This window comes from Cibotium barometz, chromosome 7, assembly GCF_041138505.1.
Source record: "Cibotium barometz isolate CiBa-2024 chromosome 7, ASM4113850v1, whole genome shotgun sequence".
Classification (NCBI taxonomy): Eukaryota; Viridiplantae; Streptophyta; class Polypodiopsida; order Cyatheales; family Cibotiaceae; genus Cibotium; species Cibotium barometz.
Genome location: NC_141052.1, coordinates 34,499,325 through 34,518,538, shown reverse-complemented (window position 1 = coordinate 34,518,538; position 19,214 = coordinate 34,499,325). Strand labels below are relative to the sequence as shown.

The window sequence follows — 19,214 nt, the reverse complement described above, 5'->3', positions numbered from 1 at the left end:
ATCATTTTGTTCGGGAGAGACTCCAGGCAGGAGATATCAATCTCATCTACTGTCCTACAAATCAGAATGTGGCAGACATCTTCACCAAGGCATTACCACATCCGAAATTCGAAGCATTCCGCAACACTTTGAATTTGTTTCCTTTTGGTGGATGATGTACAGTGATCACATATCACTCCAGGGGGGTTTGTTGGGTTTTATGCTGTGTATGCACCCAGAGGAGTGCTAGTGATCATTAGTAGATTACTGGGGCACTTTTTACTTCAGTTAGTGGAGGTTTTTTCCCCCAGTTTAGCTTAGTTTCACTTATAAGCAGTTTATAAGTGTTTTGGTCCACCCGGCACATTTTATGGCCGGACATGTGAACACATCTTTTTAGGTCACTTATTATGTGGCTATTGTACTTTACATTTCTTATCTGAATAAACAAGAGTCGTGTTCTCTCTCTCTGCTTCCCACGCTTGTACTTGCAGCACCTCCAAACCCTAACCCTAACACCCCAAAGGCCTTCACACAAGCCTCACATCACCTCTGCCAAGAATCTTGTATGCATGTTGTCACCCAAATAAACTACTCCTTCATTGCCAGCAGTATACCTGACAAACAAGTCTCTGCAACCTGTGACATGAAAGGAGGCACCTGAATCAATGATCCATGAGTGCATAGACGTGAATAGGACTTCATCCTCACTCTCACCTGCATGTGACACATTGACTTCTTCAATCTTGACTCCACTTTTGCCCTTTGGCTTTGCATCTTTGGCTTCATCTTTGTCTGTCTTTTCCTTTGCCCTTTTCCTTTTGATCATTCTTCCATTTGTAGCATTGCTTTTTGATATGCCCCTTCTTGCCACAATAATGGCATTCCAAGTCCTTTTTGGAGCGGGACTTGCTCCTTCCCCGTCCTTGGCTTTTATCCCTTTGCTCGGATCTCCCACGTGCATTCATTGCATTGGACTTTCCAACAGAGTTGTTCTTCATGTTCATCTCCTCTTGAAGGAGAGCACCCTCCACATCTGCATACGACAGCATAGCATTTGAATTGCTAGTGGCTGTCCTGAATGTGTCCCAACACTCTGGCAAAGTGCATAAGAGAAAGGTGGCTTTGAACTCATCGTCCATTGCCAACTTTTGATTGATGACCTGGCTAACAACACCATTAAACTAATTTAGATGGGCTGTCATAGACGCCCCTTCCTTCATTTGAAGACCTATGAGTTTCTTCAACCAATACACTTTGCTTGAGGCACTTTGCTGGGCATACAAGTCCTGCAATCTTTGCCACATTCCCCAAGCTGTCTTCTCTTCACGTATACTGAAAAGTAAAGTGTCTGACACAGACAACATGATGGTGAATCTTGCCAGCTCATCCATATCTTCCCATTCTTCAGCAGTAAGAGAAGCGGGCATTACACCCCTTTCTTTGATGGGCTTGTGCTGCTTCTTCTGGAGCAACACATTATAGCACTGGGTTTGCCAAATGTCATAATTATGTGAGCCTTCAAGCTTTTTGATGTGAAGCAATGAAGAGCTCTCACCTGTGGTTGCCATAACAATATGCAACCTTTGACACAGTCAATGCCTAACTCCCTCCAAGATGTGCAAACACTGCACCAAAAGCACACAAAGTGCTCACAGTTGTTCTCCCAAAGTTTATCTCCCACTGCAGAAGCACGAATGCAACTCTCCTCCCACTAAATGTGATAAAATCACCAAAATCTGGTTGCTGCAGATTTATGACAGCACCTTAAATGTGCTGTGTTCCCCTTCCAAAGTACTGTACAACAGTACTAAGTGCTCACCAATGATGTACCAAATCTGTACCGACAAGTACAACAACTGAAAATGAGCCTTTTCCTCACTCAAATCAATGTACAGCCATGCCAAAACTTGTACAAAGTTGTACCAAATCTGTACCAACAAGTATAGTAGCAATAAATGCTCTCCTGGCTGTCCAAATGAGTGAAAATCAGACCTTGACAGTCCCCACCACTGCTGCATACAACAGTCCCGGACAGAAATTTGGGCAAAAGCCCCTTGACTGCAAGTGGATTTCTGAGGGTTCAAGGCATAAAAGTCTTCCCTGCTGCTTTGCCAAGCTCAACAAGCACAAAATCTTGAAAAGCCCCTTGATTCAAGATCAATTTTTGATCATGCATGGTACATTAATGCACATGAAGGCATCTAGAGTCTTCACAATGCTTCCCCCTGGCCACATATACATCCAATACATAAAAGCCCCTTGATTTACTGGCACATTGAGTGCTTGACATGCATCAACACATTGCCCAAAGCATCAAATGCCAGTGCCTGCATACAAATCAACCCAATTGGCACAAAAGCCCTTTGATTTGCACTCCAATTTCCTGCAATTTAGCCCCAAATGTGAGATCGCTCACATCATACAGCATGTATGAATGCCCAATGGCACAATTACATCAAAAGCCCCAAATGTTGACACCCAATTTCTTGCAAATTGACCCGGAATGTGACCAATGTCACCCAATGTTGCCAATTTTGCTCAAAATCTGAGCCATTTGGACCTGTACCTGCTCAATTGATGATAATGGACATGCAAATTCCAAAATTGAAGCAAATACCTCTGAAATTTCTGATTTCTGTTGCAGGAAGGAGGGGGGGGCATCGTATTTGTTGACTCGTGTAGCCAAGTGTTAGCACTCAGGTGTCGCAGTGCTGTAAGAAGCGAGATGCCTTGTACCCTTGGACATCAGGAAGTGGAAGTCGACGGAGGGGAACGAGACAGCAAAGGTGATGCGAGCCAATAAGGGAACCCACGTCTCCTGGCGAGGCGAAGAAGGCAGACAACGCTCACCACCGGTTTCTCTATCGCTCGTCGACAAGGGCGCCGAGGAGGATGATGAAGGAGACGTAGACCGAGTTTCTTTGTGTAACGAGCTTGAAGGCAGCACCCAGGATGCCTGAGTTGGCTCGCTTGGATCCGTCCATGCCTCTGCTCTGCGTGCCTGTATGCCTTCCGCTGGTCAGAGCAGCCTGCCAGTAACTCCTTCCAAAAGCAAGAGTAGCGCTGCCCAAAATAGCCTTTTTGGGCCACCAAAGGTTATAAAACCTTTTTAATTAAAATCTATTTGTCCCCTTCATACTTGGGGTTGTCCACACATGGGTTTCCTTTTCAACTCCAAACTGAGTTACTGATGCCATTCACACTGTCCACCATGTCCACGTGCCCACCTGCATACTGTCCAAAGAAAAACACAGGGTCGTGACAGACCCCCCTCTTGAAAAATAGCAAGCGTCGTCGATTGCACTCAATGGCACAGTAAGGCATCTTATGAGCAAAGACTCCCCATACAACAAAAGCAATGGGCCTCAACTGCATCTGGATGATGAAACAATCATCCTGCACAATATGGCCACACCGTCACGTCAAAGTGACAAATAACTCTTGCTTGTTCTTTCAGAACCTGGAGCAAAAGTCTAAAACCAAGTGGAAACACGTAACCTGTGTTAGCCAAAAACAAAACCATGCATCATTCTACACATGGCACACATATACATGACACATATATGCATTCGCAAACAATATGCTCCTCAAAATGCTCTACCTACTCTAATGTAACAGTCTAAGGGCTGCTCGCAAGCCTTACGCCCATTGGGCATCCCACAGGACCCATGACTGGTGGTACAACATGAGCATATGAAAGCACTCAATGCATCCAAACAATACATTCACTAAGTACTTCCCACATATGTCTCATGGCCATCCCGCAGGAGTCACACCCAACAGTGGTGCATCCATGAACATAATAATGTACTTGATGTATCATACCAATATACATGCATCACACGACACAATCCAGAGTATTACCCAAAGTATTCTCAATGGTACCAGGATCCAATGGCACCAGAATACAATAATACCTCAAAAAGTGTATGCATACATGCACAAATAGAGTTCGATCCATTTATCGATGAACCAAACCAACTCTAGGACTGCTCGCAAGAATTATGCCCTCCACAGAGTTATCTATCACGTGCACACCAGTCAGGTGTACAGTGACATGGCATCATTAGCATCATCAGGCATTATTCAGGCATTTATGCAATTTTATAGGTAATTTACTGGCATTTATGGGGCAGCCGACAACATTTTGTGGACATGGCATCTGGCCGACAGCCCTTATGCTGGCCGACCAGCAGCATGTTTGCATATATATTCAGTCCACTCCCCATTCAGCATGGCAAGTTCATCATTGAAGCATTCAGCCCATTGTGCTCCAACGCATCTCCTCCAGGAAGCCTTGGGAGCAGCAGAACCAGCCAACGCATCAAGCATCCAGTAACGCATCAGCATCAGCCTTCATCTTCAGCAAACGCAGCAACATTCAGCTCAGTTCAGCCATCAGGTCTGCGTTTCATCATCCCATCAGCATTCAGCATCTGTTCCAAAGCCTCCCTTCAGCGTTTCCTTCCCAGGAGACAAGGGAAAGATAGTGGACAGCAGTTCATTCAGTTCATTCAGCATATTCAGCATATAGGCAGCATATTCAGCAGTACAGATCCATTTGGATCTCATTGTAACCGAATTCATTCATCTAATATAGCTGCATTGCATTGACACATATTTGTCTATCTCTTAAACATCATTAAGTGCAGTTTAGTCAGACTACGGTTGTGATTACTACGGTCTTAACCTCCATCATGTCACATTATCCATAGTTGCAGTTATAGTTCAAGGTGCGGCCGACTGTGAACCATACCCAATTGTGCCATCTCATGTGACTAGTACACAATATCATAGAAGTCCCATAAGCAGATGTACTGTCAGCCTCCGGTACCTTCGGGTGAATACAAAGATGTCACCAAGCGACTCCTAGATGACAACTGAGCCTGTCTGTAACAAGGGAGCGGAGGTGCTACCCCTCTCATGAGCATCAGGCAATGCTCCAAACCTATGCTCTGCTGAACCTGAATGAGCCGTAGCAAGAGTCGGCTCCAACTCAAAGGCATCAAGATAAAGTTGCAATACCTAAGGTGAATCTGCTAAGTCACCCTCCTCAATCCACTTCGCATCCATCGGTGAACAGTTATTGAACTTCACAGGATAGCGACGCGAAACTTTACCCTGTACCTTTCTTTCCTTATGTGCCAGTATCTAATCGGGAATAAGAACCTCATAAAGTGTCATGTGCATGATCAATGCCATGTAGCTTCTCAGGGCTAATCCAGAAGGGGGCAGCCGGTAAAAGATCAATAGAACTAGGATTTAGGAGCATCTGGTGCAGCAAAGACCAGTGTGGACTTGTAGAAGGGGCATGGAAGGAAAAGGTGGAGCTGTCGGCTACTTGCAAAGGTGGGCAACTAGACCAGTTCAAGGCGGCTGGACCAGATCAAAGGTGGCTGGTCCAGATCAGTATAACGCAAGATTTGTATGGCTTTTTCTCCACGACTGCTAGCCGACCAGCAATCGGCCAGGTCTACAATTGTCCCAAGGCCTATAAATGGGCACATATGCTCATTGTAGTCACCATTCAACCCTCTAGGGGTTTGGGTCACTAGGAGTCCCATAGGGGGACAGTTTTGGTTGTTAATCACCTTTTATTCAAGGCAGCCTAGGGCTGTGTGTAAGAGTACCTTTTGTACTATAGCAATATACTGAATTTCCAACACATCTCTCTCTCTCTCTACTCTCTCTCTATATCTGCGTTTTGCATCAGCATGTTGCCAAGAGTATTTAGGGCTGAAAGAAGACTCCCAGAGCTTCCACGCGTTACATTGGTATCAGAGCATTAGGCTCAGCAAAGCTAAACACTGACTCAGTCCCATATGATGGTGTACAGGTCCAAGGTACAGGAAAGTACACGGATGCAAAGCCCAAGGCAAGGAGCACAGAATCGGGAAGAGCTCCCAGGAGGTTTGCTGGTGTTCCACAGTGCCAGAGGGGATGGCACTCCTGTGAGCCAGATAGGTTCTCGAGCAATGGTCCCAAGGGAGGTTTATCCTCCAAGGGGTGATGTGAGAGTGCCAGACTCATTTCTCAGGAATGAAGATCAAGACCGTGTTCAGAGTCAAGGCAGGAATGGATTGTGGACTAGATGGAACAGATGCATAGATCTTCATTTGAGACAGAGTGGTTTGGAGAACAGGCCGGGTTTTCAAAGAAAAGGGTTTGCCAGGGATGGATGGATGACAGAGGGACTTCGGGAAAGGATTGGGATGATGACAGTCATCCAAGAGCAGGTTGGATTCCCGTCATCAAGTTTAGCAGAGGGAGCATCTGGTGCAGCAGAGACCAGTGTGGACTTGTAGCAAGGGCATGGAAGGAAAAGGTGGAGCTGTCGGCTGCTTGCAAAGGTGGGCGACTGGACCAGTTCAAGGCGACTGGACCAGATCAGAGGCGATTGGTCCAGATCAGTATAACGCAAGATTTGTATGGCTTTTTCTCCACGACTGCTGGCCGACCAGCAGTCGGAGGTCTACAATTTTCCCAAGGCCTATAAATAGGCGCATATGCTCATTGTAGTCACCATTCAACCCTCTCGGGGTTTGGGTCACTAGGAGTCCCATAGGGGGACAGTTTTGGGTGTTAATCACCTTTTATTCAAGGCAGCGCAGGGCTATGTGTAAGAGTACCTTTTGTACTATAGCAATATACTGAATTTCCAGCACATCTCTCTCTCTCTACTCTCTCTATATCTGCACTTTGCATCGGCATGTTGCCAGTAGTGTTTAGGGCTGAAAGAAGACTCCCAGAGCTTCCGCGTGTTACATAAAGTTCCTCCGCTTCCGTCTAAGCCTCATCTGATACATCTTCGACACCCAAAATCTGCTTGCACTCCACCCAAGTGGTAATCACAAGTCCCCGACGAAGCATAGTAGACCACCACTGCTAAACATAGAAAGAAATTGTCTTCCGAACCCATGAAGCCTCCGTGAAGATACCACCGGTGACAAAGTGTCAAAAGCCATAGCCTTCAACAAAACCAAAGGGCGGTGCAAAAACAAACTTGCACACAAAACACTTCAATACCATCGAGGACCTAGAAAAGGAAAACAAACAGGGGGAGCCAAAGTGCTCCTACAAACAGTGCAATGGCGCCTCTTACGGTATTTCTTTAATTGATTATAAGAGCTTTGATTACAATAAGGCTGGAAACTTAGCCGTCACAGTAGAACTCCTGAAGCCTACAAAGACCTTGCATCATGGCTTCTTGTCCACTTGGCATCCACAAACAAGTCCAGCCATTGTTCACATCGAAAGACTCTCTCACATTGAGACTGCATTCAGAAGCTTTCTCCCATGATCAGGGCTGCCACAACCATCCATAGCCTCTCACCCTATGAACGGCATCACACCCTGACACATCCAGTGCTTCTACATCACAACACACAGACTCCCAAACTCTCCCATAAGAGAACTCGTATCACAGCACAGCATACCATACAGTAGTCACACCTGTACACTCCCTCTCTACCTTCCAAGGATACTATCCATCTCCGTCATGGATACTATCCATCTCCGTCATGGATTCCCTGTCCTCTGTCCAATTAGTAGCAAGGCTGGACCAAACATATGACCACTCCTGTGACCGCTACCTGCATGTGACCTATCTCTTGGAGAACCATAAACATGTTTCCACATGAAACAAAGACCTGTTTCACCAAACATCGGGTGACCTGTTTCCCCATTAAACATCTGGTCTAGCCCAGTATGAAACCCGTGTCCTGTTTCCACGTGAAAACATTCTCGGCACATACTCAAATGTAGTGCCAACACAACACACAAACAAAAGAGAGAGCTCTTACTGAATATGTCTGGTTGTACTTCTACCCCACAACTATGTTACATAGGTATGTCCAAAACTGCAGGTCCCTTTGTTCCTTCCAAGAAGGAAGAAAGCAATCTGCTCCATGGGTATGCACCCATGGGAGCTTGGGTCGCTCCCATGCCAAGAAACATAACCAGGTGACCTTGTACTTGCAGCCAATAACCCATGTACACAATGTACTTGCAGCCAAGCAAAACAGCCTCAGAACATCCCTGTTGCAAGGAGGATCAGCACACTTGTGCACCTCTGTCCAACAGCCACCTATGAGTGAAAGGAGCTGTACACACTAGTCCAAGTTTGCCTTCAAAAAGCTGTGTACCTCTATAGTCCCGGCCGCCTGAGTGTCCAGGAAACCAGTCCCTCCTTTCTGCAAAAACACGCCGTCCTCCAAAAAGCACACACCTGGCTGCCTGTGTGTCTAGAGAAATCAGCCTGTAAGCTGCAGCCTGACTCTATGCAAAAGCGCATGTGTTTCAGCCCTGTGCGCCTGCAGTCCAGCCGGCTGGCGTCTTGCCAAAAGCACAAGAGAAGGAGATTCAGTAGGCGCCTGTATACACTGCAGCGCAGCAGCCAACCAGCCCTCCAAAAGCCAAAGACAGAGAGATTTAACAAGCGCCTAGCATACTGTTCTCTGTAGCGCGGCAGCCAGCCCATGAACTCTTCCCAAAAAGCAGGCGTGGAATGATATTCAGCTGCGCCTCTCCATGATTCAGAGCAGCCCGCCAGTAACTTCTTCCAAAAGCAAGAGTAGCGCTGTCCAAAATAGCCTTTTTGGGCCCCCAAAGATTATAAAACCTTTTTAATTAAAATCTCTTTGTCCCTTTCACACTTGGGGTTGTCCACACATGGGTTTCCTTTTCAACTCCAAACTGATGCCATTCACACTGTCCACCATGTCCCCGTGCCCACCTGCATACTGTCCAGAGAAAAACACAGGGTCGTGACAGAAATGGTGGTATCACATGCATGATCAAACGACATTTAAAATCCAGTCTCAACAGTTATAGCGGATGTACAAGAAGAGATACATGTGGGTCCAAATTGAGATGCATAAGAGGCTACCCCTTGACCCCATTCCACAGAGATGATTCCACCATTATGTACCTGAGGCTAACCCGAGAGTTAAATTGTTAACTTGGGGTTTAGGTTGGCTATCTGCCTAGATTTTAGCGTCTGAATCACTATCATCCACCTTTTATACCAAACTCAACCGTGACCACCCTTTTGTGGAGTTTGAGGATGACAAAAATATTCAGATGCAAGGGACCAGATGCAAGGGAGTTGATGTCATGTTGGGACACATGAAAGCACGAACTGCCACTGTAACGGCAGACTCACTCATGCCAAGGTAGGTTACGTACAAGAACCAATAGCCTTGAATGCAAAAGAAAGTCAGTGGATCAAAAGGAACCTAACCATCGTGGGAAAAAAACTCATCCAAATGTGCAAGAGTATGTTTGGGGTCATGGATACCAGAATCTGACCATGGGACAATAAATGTTGAGATTGTGTGGGAAAGGGATGCAATGCAAAAGTTGATCATCCATCAAAGATAATGCAACAGTATAAAGCTTACTATGGATTTCAAGAAAGCTCCCATTTATGCTGACATGGTTGAAGAAAGACTGAAGAAACTCATCTACTCAAGAAACTCATCTTCTCCTCGTCCTCCATGAGGTTGTATGGCAAATAAAGAAACCATAAGGAAATGCTCATAAATGTGCTTTACCTCTCTCGCAAATGATGGTTTGACATGGTGTCATGGACTGCCAAAGTGCGCAACAAGAAGTGATCCACCTTCCCAAGGAGATAAGGAGGCTTACCAAAATGCCACCAGTAGCCACAACATGAAGTCCAACCAGGGGTTACAAAGGCACAAAAAAGGTTGTAAGTTTTGGTGAAATGTGAAGGGGAAAAGGCATAAATCCTGCCATGTACGAATGAGAGGGGGTTTTAATGATGATCCTAAATCTACACTACAATCTGATCTAGTATGCTGAGCAAAATAGCCCGGACGAAGTCCATACCTCACGGTTATTGAAAACCCTAGTCTGGAGACTATAATACTAGTGAAGTCATAAGAAAACTAGCATACAAGGTAAGGAATTGTAGGAGAGTTTCCTAAAACTCAGTGCAACAAAACATTGTATCGTCTCCATCACTAATCAAATGGCATAAACCTCAACGAGGCATTCCTTTTGGCACCAAAGGTTATCACCTCCGCGACTGGATAAGGTTATTGGCCTAGTTGTTCCAAGGCTGAATCTTCCTCCTTAGGAACTCCCTTCTGCTGATGCAAGACTCATCTCTGCTTCTCTAGGATCTCACATTGCGTTGCTGGCAATTTGATGCCTACAACTTCTCCTCATCATTCTATTTTTATGCTTCTAATAGACTGGCCAGCTGCTGTAGGCCCGTCACAGTTCACTGCTGGTCGGCCAACACACAGCCCCATAAAATGCTGCTTCACACTCGGGCACATGACTTGGACACCGGGGCTGATCCCCTTCAGGCTGCCCAAAAGGTATCTATTCTTCCTTATAATTTACCCTTGAGCGGCTGATGCCTGGGATGGGACCATGCTTACGCGGCACTCACTTGTGTGATGCACATGACAGCACATCCTGCTTAACTTGGACATAGGGGAACAAGATGCAACTTTGCTCCTCTTCCACCACGGTGACCCCGGTCATCCAGTCCCTAAGTGTGATTTTTCTGCACTCTCCCATCAAATCACCTCAGTTGAAGAAAACTAGGCACTGTATGTCACATGAGTGATGCAACTTTGCTCCTCTTCCACCTCGGTCGTCCAATCTCTGATTGTGATTTTGCTGCACTCTTCCATCAAATCACCTCAGTTGAAGAAAACTAGGCACTGTATGTCACATGAGTGATGCAGCAAAAAGACTTAAACGTAGGGTAAACGCTAAGTACATGAGAAATTAATGCTAATCGAAATTGAGCAAAACACAATAGAGAAGGAGAGAGAGACTTGATCTACTGTATAATGCAAAAAACATGTTGTATTTACAATGTACTTGGATCTTGGCTTAGATTCTGCTTATGCATACCTTTCTACTAAGATGACTTGTTTATTCACAACCTCAGTGATGATCTCCCAATGCTTGCATTTGGGAGTCAAGGACTGCCTTCTAGCCAGCGGTGTCAACACCTATGTGTGCAAGAATGAGATAGTCAAGCATGACCCCGAACCTCTGGAGATCATCACAATCTCTGTGAGGATCTCCAGATGCTTGTGTTTGTACCACCTTCTATCCAGTGGTGTCAACACCTGTGTGTGCAAGAATAAGATGATCAAGATTGACCCTTGACCTGCCTTTATATAGGGAATTGATAGCAAGTCGTATTCAAGTCGGCTAGGGATTTTAAGATCCCAAAGAGTCATTAGAAAGGCCTCATAATGTGCCAAACTTGTGTCCCGACTATTGGTCCATGTCTTGGGCACCTCCAGGCACCTATTGGGCTGCCAAAACAGTTCCAAACATGCCATACTCTGCCATGTACTTTGCCTAGAAGGCGGCTACAAGTAGGCAGCATGTCCACGTGGTACTTACATGGGTAATGCACATGACATCCCCTCCTCCTAAACCTAGAGCACTAGGGCAAATCATGCACTTTTGATCCACTTCTATTCCAATCCATCTGTAAACTCAGCTCCATATCCACCCTCTCGATCTCCAAGTTCTCGCTCATTTACTGGATCGTCTACGAGGGAAGTAGCCTCGTCCTCCTCCGTATCGAACTTCGAGAGACTCTTCAAAAGCTCCATGGGAACAAATAAGCCGAGGGAAGTAGCCTCGTCCTCCTCCGTATCGAACTTCGAGAGACTCTTCAAAAGCTCCATGGGAACAAACAAGCTAACCTCATCTTCCTGCTCTTGTTGTTGGCTCTCGAATTCTGACTCTAACAGCTGCATCTCGAGCAACAATACCTCCTCAAGACCACCACCTTCGGTGATTGCGTCTCCTAGGAGCTCCTTCAGTCTTGGAATCTCCACCTTTACTTGTGTCATGCTTCCATGCAAGGAGCTCTAGCTCTCTAAATCTAGCCTCATATAAAAAAACGTGAGAGAAGAAGAAGAACTCAAGAATAGCTAAAATGAACCTAGCTTGGCATACCATGTTTAACCACCCAACCATTATATATACCAATGACTCCGGGCGTCCAGTGTGTACTTTGCCTAGCTTGGCATACCATGTTTAGCCACCCAACCATTATATGTACCAGTGACCCCGGGCATCCAGTGTGTACCTTACCAGCCACACACCATACTCACACGCCCCCTATGTCCCCGCCCGTACCCCCATGCTACACATCACTGAGTCTTCGGCCTACAACAGTCACCCACGAACATTCCCAGAAGAAGAGCACATGTCCAAGGAGAGTAACGCAGCATGTGTCAAGACCCCTGGGCCCTAGAATCTGGTTCGTGTCAAGCAAACCCAAGGGGAGGAAGTAACGGTAGGAGTGGCTTCTTGTTGATGGTTCGACCATTAGTCCGGGACACACAGTGTACCAGAAAGGCCAAACCAACTTTGGCCTCTAATGTAGTGTCGTCCTATTTCTCCTTGCACCCTCCATGGTCCTTTCTCTTGGTGGTGTCTACAATTGACATCCAACTACTAGGTACTCAACAATCTCTATAGCACCCGTACTTCAAATCTATCTTAAACAAACCTCTCTAATGGTATTTACAAGTCACTTTGTATGTTGTGAAGGACGTAAGCTCTGTCCGGGAGATAATTACAGTGTTTTTATTTTTATTTTTTTATTTTTTTTTTCTTGGACTGGCCTTAGGCCTAAGATCCTCCCATAGTTACCGTTTTTTCACCACCCGTAAGCACGTTTCACTGCCCATAGGCACTTTTTTCTACCCGTAGGCGATGCCGCTGAGGGAGCACCTAGTGGGGGTTTGAACCCAAGACCTCCCAGTCCCAAGACAAACACTTCACCACTTGAGCTACCACCTCCTTGGCAATTACAGTGTTTTTAACCTTACTTCACATTGAAAAATTGTTCACAAATGCTTTTCAGAGAAGAGATACAGCTATAGCATGAGATGGGTATTACCTCCTGCTCAAGATCTTTTGCTAGAGCATGGACAAGACTGTTGCCATCAATGATTAGAGCCAGTGGTGGACTGCTCTTATTGTACAAGCTTGAAGGTTCCTGAACTTTGTCTCCATCAGCATGCAAGAGAGTTTCCAGTGAGCGAGGACTTAACATAGCACCATTAGAAAGAGGACTTGACTGCATACTCTCAGAAACCTTGCTGCTGCAATTCTGCAAAGAAAAGGTTCTCTGCCTTCCAACACTTTCCTTTGCTTTAAGGATTGCATCCTTGCAATCACTTGCCGTGGTTGCACTTATAATAATTTGCTCCATGTCATGTGTTAATAGGCTGCAAGAGAAGCCGATGGAAATGGCAGTTTCTTGCTTGTCTCCAGTTAGCACCCACACCTTCATTCCTGCTTCTCTTAATGCAGCAATAGTCTCTGGAACACCATCTTGTAACTTATCCTCTACTCCTGTTGCCCCTAAAAGAGTTAGGTCTTTTTCCAAACTCTCTGCAGCTTTACGCAGCAAGACTACTCTGTTATTGCCCAGTGCAGTGCTTACACTTGAATACCTGCTCTCCCACTGATGAAATTCAGCTTCTGACAACTCTTTAGAAGCCACTACAAGTGTTCGCAGCCCTGCTTTGGCATATTCATCGAGGTGTGCCAATGTGGAGGACAAAACCCTGGCACTGTGTTTTTCTGCTTCAGATGCTGCTGCAATTGTATGCTTTGTAACCAGATCCAAGACAGTTGTATCAGCACCTTTCAACAACACTTTAATGGATCTATCAGGGCATCGAACAACCACAGACATACGCTTGCGTACACTATCAAATTCATGAAGTCCCAATAAATCATACCTGCATACCCAATCAGCAAGCGAGATAAAAGCTGAAATGATTAGTTATCCCCATAGCCTTAACACTCAAAGTCTGATCAAAGCAGATAGAATGGTGCGCCTGAACCAGTACAAGAAGCATTCAATTAGAAGAGCACAATACCTCTGAAGTTCACCTTGCACTTCAACCATAACATGCCGAGTGGTTCGCTCCACTAAAACATAACCATATGATGCTGCTGCAGTAACAAGGGCTTGTTCATCGGGTGATTCAGCCTGATATTCTATAAATGGGAAACTTTCAGGCGACAAATCCACAATGGGGGCCTCGGGATCAACTGGAGTTTCCTCATCAACTCTGATTGGAACAACTGTATTACACAGAGCTAACACAAGGAAAAACTCTTGCACTGCTTTCTTCTCTAATGTCTGGCGATCAGTTTGTAACAATTGCAGCAGCTTCAGGTCCACTTTCACAAGCTGTTTTGGCCTCGCCCTTGCTCCATGATTATCTAGAAAACACCGAAAAATAAAACGAGTATAAGAAAAGGCAAATATTGATGTGCAGATGGGAATTTGAGGGCCTAAAAAGGCTGTGTCACAGATAATACACTTTGGGGATGAGGAAGTTTGGCATGTGGAGGAGGTGGTGGCGGTGGTGTAATTATTTTTTCCTTTCAGTTGGGCAGCTTTTTAGGCATTGGGATCCATTGTTGATATATTGTGTTTGCAAGTATTAACTCATATCAAAGCACGCACCTCTTCTTGTCAGGTCCTGTGAAGAAGAGACATCAATGTTATAATCTGCTACCCCATCACTGTAATTGACACCATCTATGCTTGCTGTGTAAAATTCCATCTTATTTTGGGTTAAGGTCCCAGTTTTGTCAGAAAAAATGTACTTTATCTGACCCAAATCCTCATTGATGTTCAATGCTCTACACTCAAAGCGTGTATCTGATCCACTATAGTACATCTCTATATCCCTACTCATGAAAGTTGACTGCCCTAATCGAACAAGCTCCATGGATATGTACAGTGAGATCGGTATCATAACCTGAAACATTATCACAAAGCTCAAAAATGCAAACACTGCCTCCCCTACTACATTGTAGAACTCTACATCCTCTCCCGTGGACATATCTATCTTGTGGTAGTAAGCCAAAGAATCGAGCATGCTTTGGTGTTTGCCAACCCACAGCCCCATCCCCAAACCACCCACCAAACAAATTATGAGCAAAAAGAAAGCCAGCCACATTGTAGCACTGTTCATTTGAGATTCAAGTTTGCTCCTTTTTGATTGTGCCCCTGCACTGTTCATCATCACTTTTGTATCCTTTCCTGCATAAACAACAACCCCAACTATCCATAAGGTATTCTTCAGCTCGCATCCACGAAGGATAACATTCGAAGGCCCTAGTGCAATCTCTCCACTGTCTGACTCCATGTATGCTGAAAACTCATAAATATTTCTAGTTGGAGGCTCACATACCAGACAGCCCGACAAAGGATTGATGTCAGGCTGCCTCGCTTGTGTCTCTTGCCTAGCATACCTAGTCTTCAAATTGGACTCCCCATCAAGATTGAGAGTCTGGATATAAGCAACCCCACTTGAATTGCTGGTTCCAAGCAACACCATATCACATGGGACAGGGGTGTCGGCATCAACCTTGACAACTTCTCCGACCTCTATCCGCTTCCACTTCTTGGGTCGGAAATCTCCTTGGGAAAACACTTGTGCCAACCTGTTGTTCTCAATAATATCAGATCTGTGCCTTCCCCAGTCCTCATATCCATCTTTGATTGCTGTGACAACCAAAACAAACAGTAGAGGAAAAAGAGATGCTGTTCGACCAAAAACAGCAAGCTGAGGGATCTGGTTCAGAATGACTATGGCCAGAAAATAAATGTAAGCAACCCGACGAAACTGCTCAAACAGATTCTTTGGTAAAAAAGTAAGCCAGGTGTACTTGCTAGTTCTCACTTTATTACCCACCATGTCACCATGATCATTTGTCCTCAATGGATTGTTGATATACACTCTGCGAGGCTTGGTTTTCTGTTTTTCTTCACTCTGGAGAGGGTTAGATGACGCTACATCTACGGAAGGCAGGGCAGACGAGGCCTGTGAGCTTCTGTGAGAAAATTTGGAGTCCCATGGCTCAAGAAGCTCGAATGAAGGACGGCCTATTTCTGGCCGAAATCGTTCAAGAGTGGGAACTGAAACATCTAGTTGAGACGAAGAACCAGATTGGGAGGCACGGGAGTGAGAGACGGATGGGCGCATATCAAATTTTGAACCTGTGTCTGGTTCTGACAAACTCAGAGAAGGGATTCTTTCTGGTTCAGATGTCAGATCATTGGGAGCTGTGAAGGGAAATGCCACCACAGCAGCAAGGGGGTGACCTTCCCGCAATGAAGAACCTCTAGCCTCACCTGGTGCTGCAGGAACAGCATTGATACACAGGCAACCGAAACCTCCATTGATGGCGGGCGACGACGGTGAGGTCTGCTGTAAGCTTCCCAAAGACGGTGACGGAGAAGCAAGAAGATGATGGCCGCTCAATGACATTTTAGACGTAACAGACAAAAAACAAGAGCAGAAAAGCTCGAGGATACCTCAGATTTGGGAAAGTCTGCAATGCAGGTTGCAACAGAAAAATTTGGACTTTCAGTTTTCACTCCACAGTAAGGAATCCTTCTGTCTCCTTTTCTTCTTCTGTTTCTTCCTTCTCTTCTGTTCTTCTTGGTCTAATAATCCTGAACGTCAAGCTTTGAGAATCCGCTTGCAACCGCTTCTGTGCCATTTTTTAAACTGCATTCTCCATTGTCGGGGACACAATTGGAATGTTAGGGTTTTAGAAATGCAGAATCAGAAACTAGGGTTTTCCGAGATGGTGTGGAGGCGGAATTTAGAATTTCCTGGGTATCCTAACCTTTGCAGAGTGAAAAAAAAAGGGGGTTTGCTGGGGCAATTAGGACCTCTAAGACACGGAGTCGAAGATTGGGGTTTCCTGAGATTCTGCAAAGCCGTGGGATCTAAGAAAAAACAAACGAGGATTCAAAGGTCAGATACAGCGATGGGGGGGGGGGGGCAGAGAAAGAGAAGGCGACGGACGAAGATCGAGATCTGGCGAGCTGAAAGGCGCAAGAACTCACGGCGAGCTCTGGCTATGGAGACAACGGTAATGAAATGATATTCTCGCTATGGCTCTGGCCTTGGCTATGGAATGGAAATGGCAGGTTGCAATCGCTCTTGTCTATGGCTACAGACAAGGGGAGCTCCAAGCTCTCTGTGGCTATGGCGAAGGCGATGGCGACTTCCAAGCGCCGTGGCAATGGAGATCTTTCCGATCTGCTGCGTTGAGAAATGAAGGCAACAGTGAAAGAATACCTGACTATGGCAATAATTTGACAATGGGAAAGAGATGGAGGACTGTTGCAGCGATGGCGACGAAGCTCGAAGTTCGCTGGCTATGGCGTTTTGCCGATCTGATGATGATGACGCTGCTAATACTTCGACACAAGTGACAACGAAGAGTTCATGGTCGCCAAACGACAAAAGCAAACTCCCACGTTCGACCGATCTCCCGGAAAAGGAACGTTCACACACAACCCTCCTCCAATTGTGTAAAACAAAAAATAAAAATAAAAATATTACATTTTCATTTTTTTAAGGTTTACCACATTTCTTTTTTTTCCTTCTTTAGTGATTGTCCCGGACTTATATAATCTCCCTGTACATCATGATCTAATTCATTTTTTTCCCTATTTCTAGCCACCTAGCTCAAGGTGGAAATGGAACTTCAACTCAGTTCAACATGAAAATCCAAGCCAAGATCGATCCACTCCTTGCGTCATACTGATGTGCTCCGCTAGCTTGGCTATGATGTTGAAAACTCTATCTATCTATGTCACCATTGTGGAAATAATGGAAATTATACCATCTGAAGACATTTTCCCCTACCCACATGCGTGTTTTGGTGTAGTCTTGAAATGCATTCCCATCACGCTTCGCTCGACAAAGTATGCTTCCTAAATGCTCATTACCTTGCAATCACACCATGATTTGGCTAAGTTGAGGGTTTTTTTTTTGGGGGGGGGTGGATTTGTGCGTGCCATGTGTGCCGCCGTCCTGTAGTCCCTAGGTATCGAACCCAGGTCCTCATTGTGGAACCCAACTGTTCTACGAGCCGAGCTACACGCCTGTCTCTGCAGGCTAAGTTGAAGCTTTACTTTGGTCATGCAAGAGTAACCTTTTTTCTAAGACATTTTAGCATATTTTATGAGGTATTTGAGGGTCTTCACATACACTTAGTTGTCATGACTTCTTCACCAAATGGCTTATAGATTAATGTTTTTTTTAAGGGCTAGTAATGGTGGAGATCTTTGTCTTTTCTTGTTTCATGGCAAGTGCACAAGGGCCCTAGCTTTGCATTACCATTGTCTATGAAAATGTTTCCATAGTCTTTGGTCACACGAAGTATGCTTCCTTAGTGCTCATTTCTTGATCACATAAAGTATGCTCCCTTAACATTCATAAGCTAGCCAAAGAGATATAAGTAGATGCAAAAATAAATACAAGTCTTAATGCGATGAACAAGATTGTTTGATAATGTCTTCATTGTTCTCATTAACAACAAAATATTATTATATAAGTCCTAAAGTTTGTTGGATTGATCACACTATTAACAGGTGGGAAATATCCAAAGGCTTCATAATGCAAGGCTAATTTATATGGATTGTTTCCATGGTCTTTACCCTCGATGCAAGAGAAGCTTGTAATATTTGCTTGTAGTATTGCAAACATATAATTTATAATTCATAAAGTATGAACACCTTTAATATATCATATTGGTGGTGCGAGGAAAAGGTCATGGTGTCTCATCCTAACTTGCTAACACCCTCCAATGCTTTCTTTACAAGCACCCATGCAATTGTTTCATTGTCTTTTTTTATATAACTTTGGACTTGAAGAAAAAAACATTAGCTATGGTGTGACATATCAACTTCCTCCCCTACATCCCCTTTCCTCCCTTACATAAATAAGTTCTTTTTCATTTAGCAACTTCTTCTCTTGTAACCATTAGGTTTCCTCTTCATGCCAGACTCACCTTGGGCTCATGGTTGGCATTGTAATCTATGCAAATGTAATTGTTTTATTAAAGTGGTTACATAAGAGTGAAAATGCATCTACAACTAAATATTGAAGTTAGGGACAAGAGACTGTATTAATGCTAGGTTATGCAGAAAACACAACTTGTAACTTTAACTAGTCTTATCTACATAATTAAAAGTTGTAATAAAAGTAAATTGTGTATGGATTATCAGAGTTTTCAAATAATACACCATGTATTTGGAACCTTTTCATTAGTATGTCGAAATTGGGCAACATTTAAGAATCTACTAAACCAATGCTTATTAGGAAAATCACTCAATTTATCATATGCTAATGTCGACCGTAATAAAAACTAACAAAAATTCATGT

At 44.7% G+C, this 19,214-nt stretch overlaps 1 protein-coding gene across 1 annotated transcript in view; it reads right to left on the bottom strand.

The window, feature by feature from the left end:
* LOC147636913 (phospholipid-transporting ATPase 1-like) overlaps positions 1–17,333 on the bottom strand; it is a 41,668-nt gene extending 24,335 nt beyond the window's left edge. The window contains exons 1-3 of the mRNA XM_086800505.1: positions 14,486–17,333; positions 13,890–14,238; positions 12,899–13,748 (exon numbers count right to left, since the gene is read on the bottom strand). Coding sequence (XP_086656631.1) covers positions 12,899–13,748; positions 13,890–14,238; positions 14,486–16,298 — 3,012 coding nt within the window. The 5' untranslated portion in view covers positions 16,299–17,333. The remainder of the gene's footprint in view (positions 1–12,898; positions 13,749–13,889; positions 14,239–14,485) is intronic.
* Positions 17,334–19,214: the final 1,881 nt, after the last annotated feature.